The sequence below is a fragment of the Elephas maximus genome, chromosome 3 (assembly GCF_024166365.1).
Source record: "Elephas maximus indicus isolate mEleMax1 chromosome 3, mEleMax1 primary haplotype, whole genome shotgun sequence".
Taxonomy (NCBI): Eukaryota; Metazoa; Chordata; class Mammalia; order Proboscidea; family Elephantidae; genus Elephas; species Elephas maximus.
In genome coordinates this window covers 12,131,113-12,142,201 of record NC_064821.1, presented here as the reverse complement: position 1 = coordinate 12,142,201, position 11,089 = coordinate 12,131,113, and the positions used below count along the sequence as shown (strand labels likewise).

The 11,089-nt window shown below is 52.8% G+C and overlaps 1 protein-coding gene across 1 annotated transcript; it reads right to left on the bottom strand.

Moving 5' to 3' along the window:
• Positions 1 to 6,687: 6,687 nt before the first annotated feature.
• On the bottom strand, positions 6,688 to 10,835 carry TEX45 (testis expressed 45). The gene is made up of 8 exons (XM_049875208.1): positions 10,271 to 10,835; positions 9,303 to 9,409; positions 9,124 to 9,224; positions 8,582 to 8,694; positions 8,390 to 8,499; positions 7,778 to 7,979; positions 7,373 to 7,458; positions 6,688 to 6,912 (listed from the first exon to the last, which is right to left on the bottom strand). The coding sequence occupies exons 1-8, from the start codon at positions 10,833 to 10,835 to the stop codon at positions 6,688 to 6,690; spliced, it is 1,509 nt and encodes a 502-aa protein (XP_049731165.1).
• Positions 10,836 to 11,089: the final 254 nt, after the last annotated feature.

The following is an 11,089-nucleotide window of genomic DNA, read 5'->3' as shown; positions in this document are numbered from 1 at the left end:
TAAAAATCACCAAAATACCCAGTCGCCACCTGCCCCCTGCTTCCTGACAGCCCCAAACTAGGGCTGGGTCCACTTTCTTCAACTCTTCTTAAAACCACCCAGTGCAAGCTCAAATCCTCTAAGAAGCCTCCTCCCACCTCCCCCCAACTCCTTCTTACTGAGACACCCCATAGTTGCCTGGTGTGTGGTCCTCCTTGCTGGAGCCAGCTAAATAAATCTAACTTTTTTTGACCATAGGTGTGTTTCTGGTGGTCTTTGGCCAGTAGATTTGAATGCCACCCACTCTGGGATACACGAGGCACTGCTGGTTCAGTGGTAGTATTCTTGCCCTCCGTGCGGAGACTCAGGTTCAATTCCAGGTCAGTGCATCCAATGCACAGCCACCATCTGTCAGTGGAGGCTTGTGTGTTCCTAGGATGCTGAACAGGTTAACGGAGTTTCCAGACTAAGACGGACTAGAATGAAAGGCCTGGCAATCGACTTCTCAAAATCAGCCCATGAAAACCCTATGGATCACAACAGTTCAATCTGCAACTGATCATGGGGATGGCGCAGGACTGGGCAGTATTTTGTTCCCTTGTGCATGGGGTCACCAGGAGTTGGGGTTTGACTCCATGGCAGTTCACAACAACAACCCTGGAATACAGCTTCAAGCAAACCAGGCCTCCAGGAGGCTCCTCTCTTGCCACCTGAACCTTCTAGATCTGTGTTGCACTTGTGGCCTGAAACCTGACTTCCGCTTTTCTGTGGTACAGTGTGGTTAAGCACTTGGCAGCTATCCAAAAGGTTGGCAGTTGGAACCCACCAGCCATTCCAAGAGAGAAAGATGTGGCCGTCTGCATTCATAAAAGATTAAACCAAACCAAAACCAAACCCACTGCCGTCGAGTCGATTCCGACTCATAGCGACCACAGAGGACAGAGTAGAACTGCCCCATAGAGTTTCCAAGGAGCGTCTGGCAGATTTGAACTGCTGACCTTTTGGTTAGCAGCCGTAGCACTTAACCACTACGCCACCAGGGCTTCCTCATAAAAGATTACAGCCTTGAAACCTCTATGGGGCCGTTCTACTCTGCCCTACATGGTGGCTAAAGTCAGAATCAACTCGACGGCCATGGGAGCCAATAGCAGAGCTGAGCAATTTGAGACTTCGTTTGGATTATATCACTGGTTCCTCATCTGGCTACCCCCATAATTCTCCCATCACAGCCATCACAAGTAATACTTCTGATGGCATCTGTTGTTTCTATCTGCTCAGTATCTCTTCCCCTTCCTCTGCTAACAGCATCTTGCCCACTCCTTACGGACACCCCTCTAGCACACCAGATGGAGCTGTCTAACACATCCCCCCAGTTCTACAGAATCCAGACTGAGAAATCAGAGAACTCCACCCTCAGCCACAATAATTGGATCTGAGATCAGGGCGTGATGCTAGAAACCTGAGGATCTTGTTCTTTCTCTAGGATTACGAGCAAGCCCTAAGGACTAGTCTGCCCACAGTCATCTTCCCCAGGTTTCTGGAAGAACAGTCTGCAGACTGAGGTCCTATGCTAGGATACAGTGGTGAGAGTCAGACAGACGGTTGGTTGTGGCTATATTGGTTGAACCCCTGGATATAGCCAAGGCTGAAGCCAGGAGCTCTCATTCTTTCCAATACCGTGAGCCAATCAATTTCCTTGGTGCTTGAGCTAGTATTAGTGGGTTTCTGTCCCTTCTATCCATGACAGTCTTGGCTAATTTAGAAAGTAAAGGACAGAGTAGAACTGTAGGTTTTCCAAGGCTGAAAATCTTTATGAAAGCAAACACCACATCTCTTTCCTGTGAAGCAGCTGGTGGGTTTGAACCACTGGCCTTTTGATTAGCAGCCAAGCCCTTTAACCACTGCACCACCAGGGCCCCAATTTAGGAAGTAGTACTTGGCAAAAAGTGGACTTGGCAGAGCAAAGGTGGGGCAGAGGGCCAGGGCTACCACATACATGGACTATGAAGTGAATAGGGCTCCCTAGATTTGTGCAGTGTACAACCTGACCAGATGTGCAGTGCACAACCTGCCCTCTAGAAGAGCCCTCCCTGGGAAACCGGAATCCTCTGTTACGTAGAAGAAAACTGCTGATTAAATTGTTGCGTGTTTTATCTTGGGACTCTGACTGTGAGTGTGTCCTTGAGGTTGTAGCTTGAGGGACTTTGGGGGAAAACATCAGGTTGTTTGGATATGTGGGTGCATTCCTGCACCTTCAACAAGGTCTTGCAAGAAAAACACAAGCTGCCCCCATGCAGACCTTTCCCAAGCAGAGACAGACAAGCTTCTGCTTGCTTGTGTGGGGTTACCGCTGCCACAGCCAAATTCTCTGCTCCAAGCCAGAGGAGGAGGAGGCATATAATGAGGTAGGGGATAAAAGACTGGGGTTATCGGAGAACTGGGTGCGCTTGATGCCCTAGGCCACATGCAAACACTGAAGACTCCCTGACTGCAAAGGTATAACAATTACCCTTATTGGGGAGAGCCTATTAGCTGAGCCTCTCCAAGCTCAGGATTGTAACCTAGTGTAAGAAAGATGCTAAGAGGATGTGCAGACACAGATCTGTTGCTAGGAGATGGGGTCCTGCCAGGCTGGGCTCCAGACTCACAGGTCAAGGGTGAGGTCTCCAGAACCCAATCATCCAGGTCTGGACTAGTGAGCTGGACCACCCAGTCACAGCGTTCTACAGTGTGGGCACAGTGATTGGTTCACAGCTGGGGATGTGATTCCAATGGGCCAATCAGAATGTTTCTTATATTTTGATCTGTTGTGGGGAACTTCTTCAGAGCCTTAGTCATACGTATTGGGGCCACCAAGCAGCTTCCTTTGCCACCTCTTGCAGAGACCTAGACTGAGAAAAGATGCAGGAGATAGAGTCCTGATGCACAACCACCCAATACCTAATTTTAGGCTTTTCTTGTTTCTAAGCCAGTAAAATCCCTTCCTGCTTGAGCTGGCTAGAGCTGGGCTTCTGTTGCAACCAAAATGAACTAAGACATTAGCAAAATGTCAGGCACCGTTTATGAGCTCCACCCCAGAGCCAGGGACTATTCCAGGCATGCTACGTTAAAAAAAAAAAAAAATACACATTGTATCTCATCCTTGTGACCACCCTATGAAAGAGGAACTATGACAATTCCATTTTACAGATGAGGTAACTAAGGGTCAGAGTGTTACCCTTGCCCAGGGACGGAAATGCAGGGAAATGGCAAGTCTGAATTTTGCTTCTGGGTGATGCTTACTGTTGAAAAAGTAGCTTTCCTTTAGAAATTAATCTCAGTTTGCCATATTCAATCTTACTTACCTTGTCGTTGTTGTATGCCATTGATGGTGACTCATAGTGACCCTATATGACAGAGCAGAACTGCCCCATAGAATTTCCTAGGCTGTAATCTTTATGGGAGAAGATCGACAGCTCTTTTCTCCCACAGAGCAGCTGATGGGTTCAAACCACCGACATTTTAGTTAGCAGCCAAGCACTTAACTGCTGCACCACCAGGGCTCATTTATCTTATTATATAAGCCTTTTTGGTTCTTGAAGATCACCTGAAATTTTTTTAAGTTTATTTTTGAGAAGAGCCGTTATAGGAGGAATAAACATAAATCAACAAAATACATTCAGAATCATCCTGATGTAGTGTCTTTCTACACCGATTAAACATTTCCAGTAAAGTTTCTCTTCATCCTTGGCAATCTAACCCAGGGCTTGTCAGTTCCATTATAAGAAAATGTTTCAAGTTATGTTGAAATCTGCCTTCTTGTAACTCCTACCCCATCTGGCATCTGAGCTGCTTTAAACCATTCCTGGAACTAGGCAGGCGCACAAGTAACCCTGAAACTGGAGCTATGTGGAACGAAAGACAAAGGAAGCTTTCTGAGCTTCCTGGCAGGCAAAGCAAAAAGGAGAAATCCTTTTGTTCTAGTTGTCTAGGCAACAGGCAGACTAGATTTATCAGGAGAGATTGATTTTGTCCTGGTAATTCTAGAATGGGTTTATTGCAGTGGTTCTCCACTAGGGGTAATTTTTCCTCTTGGGGAACATTTTTGGTTGTCACAACTGGGGGGTGAGCTACTGGCATCTAAGTGGGTAGACCAGGGATGCTGCTAAACATTCTACAATGCACAGGACAGCTCCCATAACAAAGACTTATTCAGCCCAAAGTGTCAATAGTACTGAGACTGAGAAATCCCAGAGTGTCTGCTCGTCATGTTTAGAGCAGGCAAGCAGAAGGGGGATCTGCAGCCAGCAGACATAGACACAGCCAAGAGGGCCATCTTGTCCTTGAAGAGCCAAAAGCTGGGTTCCTTCCTGTGGAAATGGCAACCTGGCCTCGAAGATCTACCACACTTGGAGAAAAGTTTCCTGGCTGGGCTTCAGGTTAGTTTCTAGTGGCCCAGTGGGTTGGGAACCTTGATCTTTGAGGGTTTTACTCCAGGGCCAGCAAGTCAGAACCATCAAAACATGTCCATTCTCCAAAACTGGGTGCTCAATAGGCCTTGGGCATGGCCATCAAGTCCCATTCTATCCCAGCTGGATTCTCCATGCTGACCTCTTCAGGAGCCAGGCATTTGAGGTGGGGTACTGTCCAAGGGATTGGTCCTTAATAATTTTCCTAAGCCCTGTCAACCACAGGCTTCAGGGACCCATTCCATTCTTCTCCTTTTGACCCTGTCATTTCGTTCCTGACTGGAAACCTACACCCTTGGGTCTTGTCATGTTCTAATGTTGTTGTTGTTGGGTGCCATCGAGACAATTCTGACCCATAGCGACCCTACAGGACAGAGTAGAACTGCCCCATAGGGTTTCCTAGGCTGTAATCTCTATGAGCACCCGTGGACGCAGCAGTCAAGAAATCAAATGATATATTGCAGTGGGCAAATTTGCTGCTAAAGACCTGTTTAAAGTGCTAAAAAGCAAAGATGTCACTTTGAGGACTAAGGTGTGCCTGATGCAAGCCATGGTACTTTCAGTTGCCTCATATGGGTACAAAAGCTGGAAAATGAATACGAAAGACAGAAGAAGAATTGAATTAAGGTGTTGGAAAAGAATATTGAATAAACCATGGACTGCCAGAAGAACAAACAAATCTGTCTTGGAAGAAGTGCAGCCAGAATACTCCTTAGAAAGGAAGATGGTGAGACTTTGTCCCACATACTTTGGACATGTTATCAGGAGAGACCAGACCCTGGAGAAGGACATCATGCTTGGTAAAGTAGAGGGTCATGGAAAAAGAGGAAGACCCTCAATGAGATAGATTGACACACAGGCTGCAACAATGGGCTCCAATAGCAATGATTGTGAGGACCACACAGGGCTGGGTGGTGTTTTGTTCTGTTGAACACAGAGTCACTTTGAGTCGGAACCGACCCGATGGCACCTAACAACACAACAGTCTTTACGGGAGCAGATCACCAGGTTTTTTCTCCTGTGGAGCCACTGATGGGTTGGAATCGCCACCAATCTTTCAATTAGCAGCTGAGTGCTTAACTGCTGCACCACCACGGATCCTTTATGTCCTAATAACTTTTGGCAATTTACCCTGGATCCAACTCTGACCCAGCCAGCACCACTCAGCTTCTCTGCTGTGTCCACCCCGCCCTGCCTTCTCTCCCTTCCCCCTCCTCACCTTCATCCTCAGAAAGGAAGGGCCCCTCCCAGATCACCCACTACACAATGCTGACAGGAGTGTGCGTTTCTGATTTATAACAACCTAGTGAAAGAACTGCATTGGTGATTCAGTGGTAGAATTCTCACCTTCCAAGTGGGAGGCCTGGGTTCGATCCTAGCCAATGTATCACATTGGCAGCAGCCACCACTTGTCTGTCAGTGGAGGCTTGCATGTTGCTTGGATACTGAGCAGGTTTCAGCGGACCTTCCAGACTAAGACTAGGAAGAAAAGTCTGGCAGTCTACTTCTGAAAATCAGTCCATGCAAGCTCTATGGATCACAATGGTTCAATCCATTATGCATGGGTCACCATGAATTGAGGGGCTGACTCAACAGCAGCTAACAGCAATTTAGAGATGAACCAACTGAGGTTCAGAGGCTTGCCCAAGGTTACTACCCAGGGTGTACAGGAATCAGGTTTGAACTCTGTCCATCCAAGCCCAGGAACCCTGGTGGCGCAACAGTTAAGTATTCAGCTGCTAACCTAAAGGTTGTGGTTTGAGCACCCAATGGCTCCATGGGAGGACAGATCTGATGATCCGTTTCTATAAAGATTACAGTCAAGAAAAACTGCCCCTTTATGGGGAAGTTCTACTCTGTCGCATGGGGTCGCTATGAGTCAGAAAAGACTTGACGGCACCCAACAACAACAACCATCCAGCCCCAGGAGCCTGTCTTCTTGAAACCTCATTACTCTGTCTCTGTCCAGCACTGACCCCATACTCTCCACGCCAACCAGTGCTTGCCTCCACTGCCTGACACCTTACACGGAGTCCTACTGCTGAGCCTTTGCTGGAGTGGCCTTCCTGCCCAGAGCGGGGTGACCCCAGGGTCTGCAGAAGTGCCTGGACATCCACGGTTTTCTCAGTGAAGTCATTCCCTATCTGTACAGCTCTCTCTATAGGCTCTGCCCCTCTTGAATGGCTGGGTGGTGGTGGGGGTGGTGGTGGGGGTGGGGGGACTGTTGTGGAAGGAACCATGGATGTTGCCAAGGTGGTGTTTATTGCTGACTGTGGCATGGGTAGACGGGAGTCTGAGGGGCTCGAGGGTCCTCCCTTTCCTCGCAGCCCATTCGGTGAGGTGTACCCAGGAGCACATGGCTCTCCTGGAAGTTGCCCCAGCTCAGCTTCACAGGGCCCTGGTACTTGTAGGGAAACTCCTCCTGGTAGCGGGTAGAGAAGACTCGCTGTCCACCCAGCGGGGGTTCTATGTGGCTGTACTTGCACTGTGGAGACAGGGTGGGCAGCCTGGCTGGGCAGCCTGGAGGGCAGGTGATCCACCCAGGCCACCCTGTGGTGCCCACGCACCTTGGAAGCTTCCAAGGGGAGAGGCTGGGCCAGATTTGGCTGGTGACTGGGTCCCAGGCTGGTCTGACCCCAGAGCTGAATGAGAAGCTGGAGCGAAACTGGAGGTGGCTCTGGAGTGACCACAGGGCTGGGGTGACTCTGGGCAACCCTGGGCTGATCCAGAGGTGAAGATGCCTTTCAGCTGACGCTGACCCTGGGGTGAGCTAGGATGACATTAAGATGACCTGTGCCCTGGGGTGACCCTACAGTGACCATGCGCTGGCTCTGCACTACCTCCGATTCTAGAGAGACCCTATAACTGTCCTGCAACAACCCTGGTAACCCTACCCTGATTTGGAGCTGACCCAGTCAGGGGTGTACCCCTTCGTCATTCCTCACCTGCTGTAGCAGCTCCTCAGTCATGGGGGCTGGAGCTATTCTGTGCGGCTTCAGCATCTTCTGGTTCATGGTTAAAAAATCTGGCTCTGGACATTTGAGTGGGGGTGGCTGAGTTGAGGGATGAAGGGAGATGAAGCAGGGCCAAGGGGGCGGGCCTTGGAAGCCTAAGGTGGGGGAGGGTTCTGGGGCAGTGCCAGTGGCGGGGCCATGGCCTGGGGCTGGGCCACAGCCTCTAGGGGCAGGGTTGTCCCCGGGTGGAGTAGGGATCCTGACAGATTCAGGCCGGATATGGACCTTCAGGAGGTGAAGCCAGAGTCAGGGAGTGGGCGGGGCGGCACTGGCTGGGGGCAGGGCCAGAGCCATGGCAGGGGTGGAGCTTCCCCGAGGGGGCGGGGCCGTGCTCACCGCCTGTGCCCTTTGGCAAGTTGCTCTCCAATAGGTGGAGGTTGAGAGCTTTCAGTGGACGCTGCGGCTCTGGGGCTAGATAGTCCGAGCCCATCGAGGTCTGGAAGAAGTCTTTAAACAGCGAAGCCTCACCTAGAGTCACGTGGCTCTGCAATTTCTCTTGGGGCACGTGGCGGCTGGGTGGCGGGTTCAGGGGCGGCGGCTGTAAGACCACATGGCATCTGGGAGCTACCGTGTTGGATGTCCCGAGGCCCGGGTCCGCCCTGTGTGACCTTGGACAGCTCCCTCGCCCTCTCTGGGCCCCCTGGGAGTTAGTACTGTTTCCTCATTTTACTGACAGAGCCACCGAGGCCCGGAGCGGTTAAGAGACTTACCCTAGATCACTCAAACAGATCAAGGAGATTCCCGCATACATGCCAAGCTCACTCCCACCCCAGGGCCTTTGCACCTGCTATTGGCTGTGCTCCGTGGAAACTGTATGGAGCAGTTCTACTCTGTCCTATAGGGTCGCTATGAGTCGGAATCGATTCGACAGCACTGGGTTATTGGCTTTGCTATGAAGGCCTTTTCCCCAATGGGCCCTGTCGCCTTCTCCCCATCCCGCTGACCTACCTGGCCGAGGAAGAACTGCGTGGAGGTGGTGAGGCTGCCCGGGCCGGGGCGCTGGTTCCCTTCCAGGATGTGGGAGAGTGGAGTCCTGTCGTGGCCGAGAACAAAAGGCTCTGCCAATAGCAGAGTCGATGCTTAGGCGCTCCGGGCAGCGGACATCAGTGCGAGGGGCAGGGGCGGGCAGCGGGATCTCACCTAGCTCTCGGGGGTAGAAGTGCTGGGTCTTGGTGGTGGTGTCGTGGAAGAGGCCATCTCCAGGACGAATATTCACATTGTAGATGTGGGCTGCAGCCTGAGCCTTGTCATACCTGCAGGAGAGGTGACAGCCACCAGGCCGCAGGAGGGCAGATCCGGGTGGGGGAGGGCTTAGGGTTGCTGAAGTTGGATAGGGGCGGAGCCCGGGAGGAGGGGCGGAGCCAGGGTGGTGCTAAGAAGGCCAGAGGCGGGGCCAGGTTGGAAGAGTCTGGGGGCCGGGCCAGCTAGGGTAGGCTTTCTGGTCAGGGGGTGGAGCAGGAGTCTGACAGAAGGCAGGAGTTTGGGTTGGGTCAGGGTCCAGACAGAAAAGAGGGGGCCATGGCCTGGGAGGAGGCCGGGCCAGAGCGAAGGTTGCCTAATAGCCTAACCACGGAGCGCTAATGGTGGAAGATGCGGCACAGTAAGGCCCTGCCCTGCAGATGGGTAGAGATACACCCCACATGCCTTTGTCCATCTAGTGGGAAGCCATGGTCCCTTTGTACCTGTCTGGGGGCAGACTCTGGGGCCTGTAGGCCTGTTTCTGCTCAGAGCACATGGGCCCATAGCCAATCTTGCAGTCTCCCAATTCCACACTGGAGGAGGCCTGTGGGCAAACAGGGTTGGGATGGTCAGGGAAGCCCATAGTCGCCCTCCCCAGCAGCCCAGCCCGGCCTTGATTTACCCTCTTACACATGGAGGCGGGTGGCCCCGGCAATGCCTGAAACTGTTTGAGGTAGGAAGTCCTGTAGGTCTGTCTCCTGTGGTCCCCCTTGAGTGGGCTGGGGCCTACTGAGGGTGGGCAGGAGAGGAGAGAGATGAAGTCCAGCGTGGGGCTGATTCCCTGCCATCTCAGGTCTGGGAAGGGGAGCTAGGCAGTAATGACCCCGTCTAACCTGAAGGCCGCCAGAAAAACCACCAAAATAATAACAATAACGGCAATAACGACCAAGTATGGAGCCAGGTATCTACGTTAAGTGCTTTCTCACTTCATCCTTGAGGCTGGATTTCCTCCATTTTACAGCCTCTCCCAGGCTCAGAGAGGTTAAGCGACTTGACAGAAATCACAGAAGTTAGGAGTTAGAACTGAGAGTAATATCTGGGTGTGACAGTCCCTGAGCCCAGCTTGGAGGGACACCAGCTGGTGACTCCCGGCAGAAAAGCCCTGGAGTCACAGGATTGGAAAACCATGCATGGCGGCTACTCTTTGTTGAGCGCTCGCTGTATGCCAGGCATGTAGTGCACTCCTGGCTACTTGGGCTTCACCAGCTCCTCTGGAATGGAACCCTATTATTGCACCCATTTTGCGGATGAAGAAACTGAGGTTTGCAGGGGTCAACTTGCTCAGACTCACACAGCTACCAAAGTGACAGGACTCAGGCGGAGATACTTAGCAGATTTGTCTGACCCCAATATGGACATAGGGGCTGGATCATTATCTGTGGCGGTGGCGGTCCTGTGCACCGTAGTATGTTGAGCAGCCTCCCTGGCCTCCACCCCCTCCATGTAGCACCTTCCTGCCAGTTGTGACAACCAAAAATGTCTTCAGACATTGTCAAACATCCCCTGGGAGACCGAATCCCCTTCTCCCCTCCGACTTGAGAATCGCCCAGGGTTAAGCCAATCGCCCCGGCTGCCCGGGCGCGCGCTCACCGAGGTGGTAGCAGGGTGCGCGCGGCTGCGGGCAGGCATCGTGTGGCGGGAAGAGGTCCCGGTGCGTGGTGGGAGGAATGCCCAGCTTGGCGCGGTCGCCAGGCGGCACCGAGTCGCCGGCGAAGTTGAGGCGCGCCCCGGGGATGCGCTCGCTGGCGCGCGCCGGCAACTCAGGCCAAACGTAGGCGGCGCGCGCGCTGGAGACGCTGGGACCGGCATGCGCGTCCGCGTGCATGCACAAGTTGGTGACCTGCATGGCGAGCGTGCGCTCCCTTGCCAGATCGTCAGACAGCGCGGACTCGGGCGGCGGCGGCTGGAACGCGCGGTGCGACTCCGACAGGCGCTCGTGGAGCTCCCAGCACGCCTCCTGCGGGAAGAGGGAGGCGCGCGGCGGCTGGCGGCACGGCGGCAGGCGGGTGACGCCGGAGTAGGCCGGGAAGTCCCGGCGCGATGTAGAGTGCATGGCACCCTTGTGCAGCCGCGGGTCCGGCCCCAGCGCGAAGTGCGAGGCCTTGAGGAAGTCCTGCAGGGGCAGCCGATATGGCGGGAGAGCAGTCGCGGCCATCGCAGGACGGGATGTCACCTGCGAGGGAACGAAGACCAAGGAGACCAAGAGCTAAACGAGTGCCCACCGAGGACAATGCCTCCTTCCTGTGTGCCAGGCACTGGGCACAGCCCTTAAGGGAAGTAAAGATATGAATAATCATAGCAATCATTTAGTTGGCTCCTACTGCTTTTTTTTTTACTGCATGCCAAACACTGTTCTAGGCCCTTGGAGGGACATCAGTTAACATACCAAGAGCCGCAGTAGGAGATAGA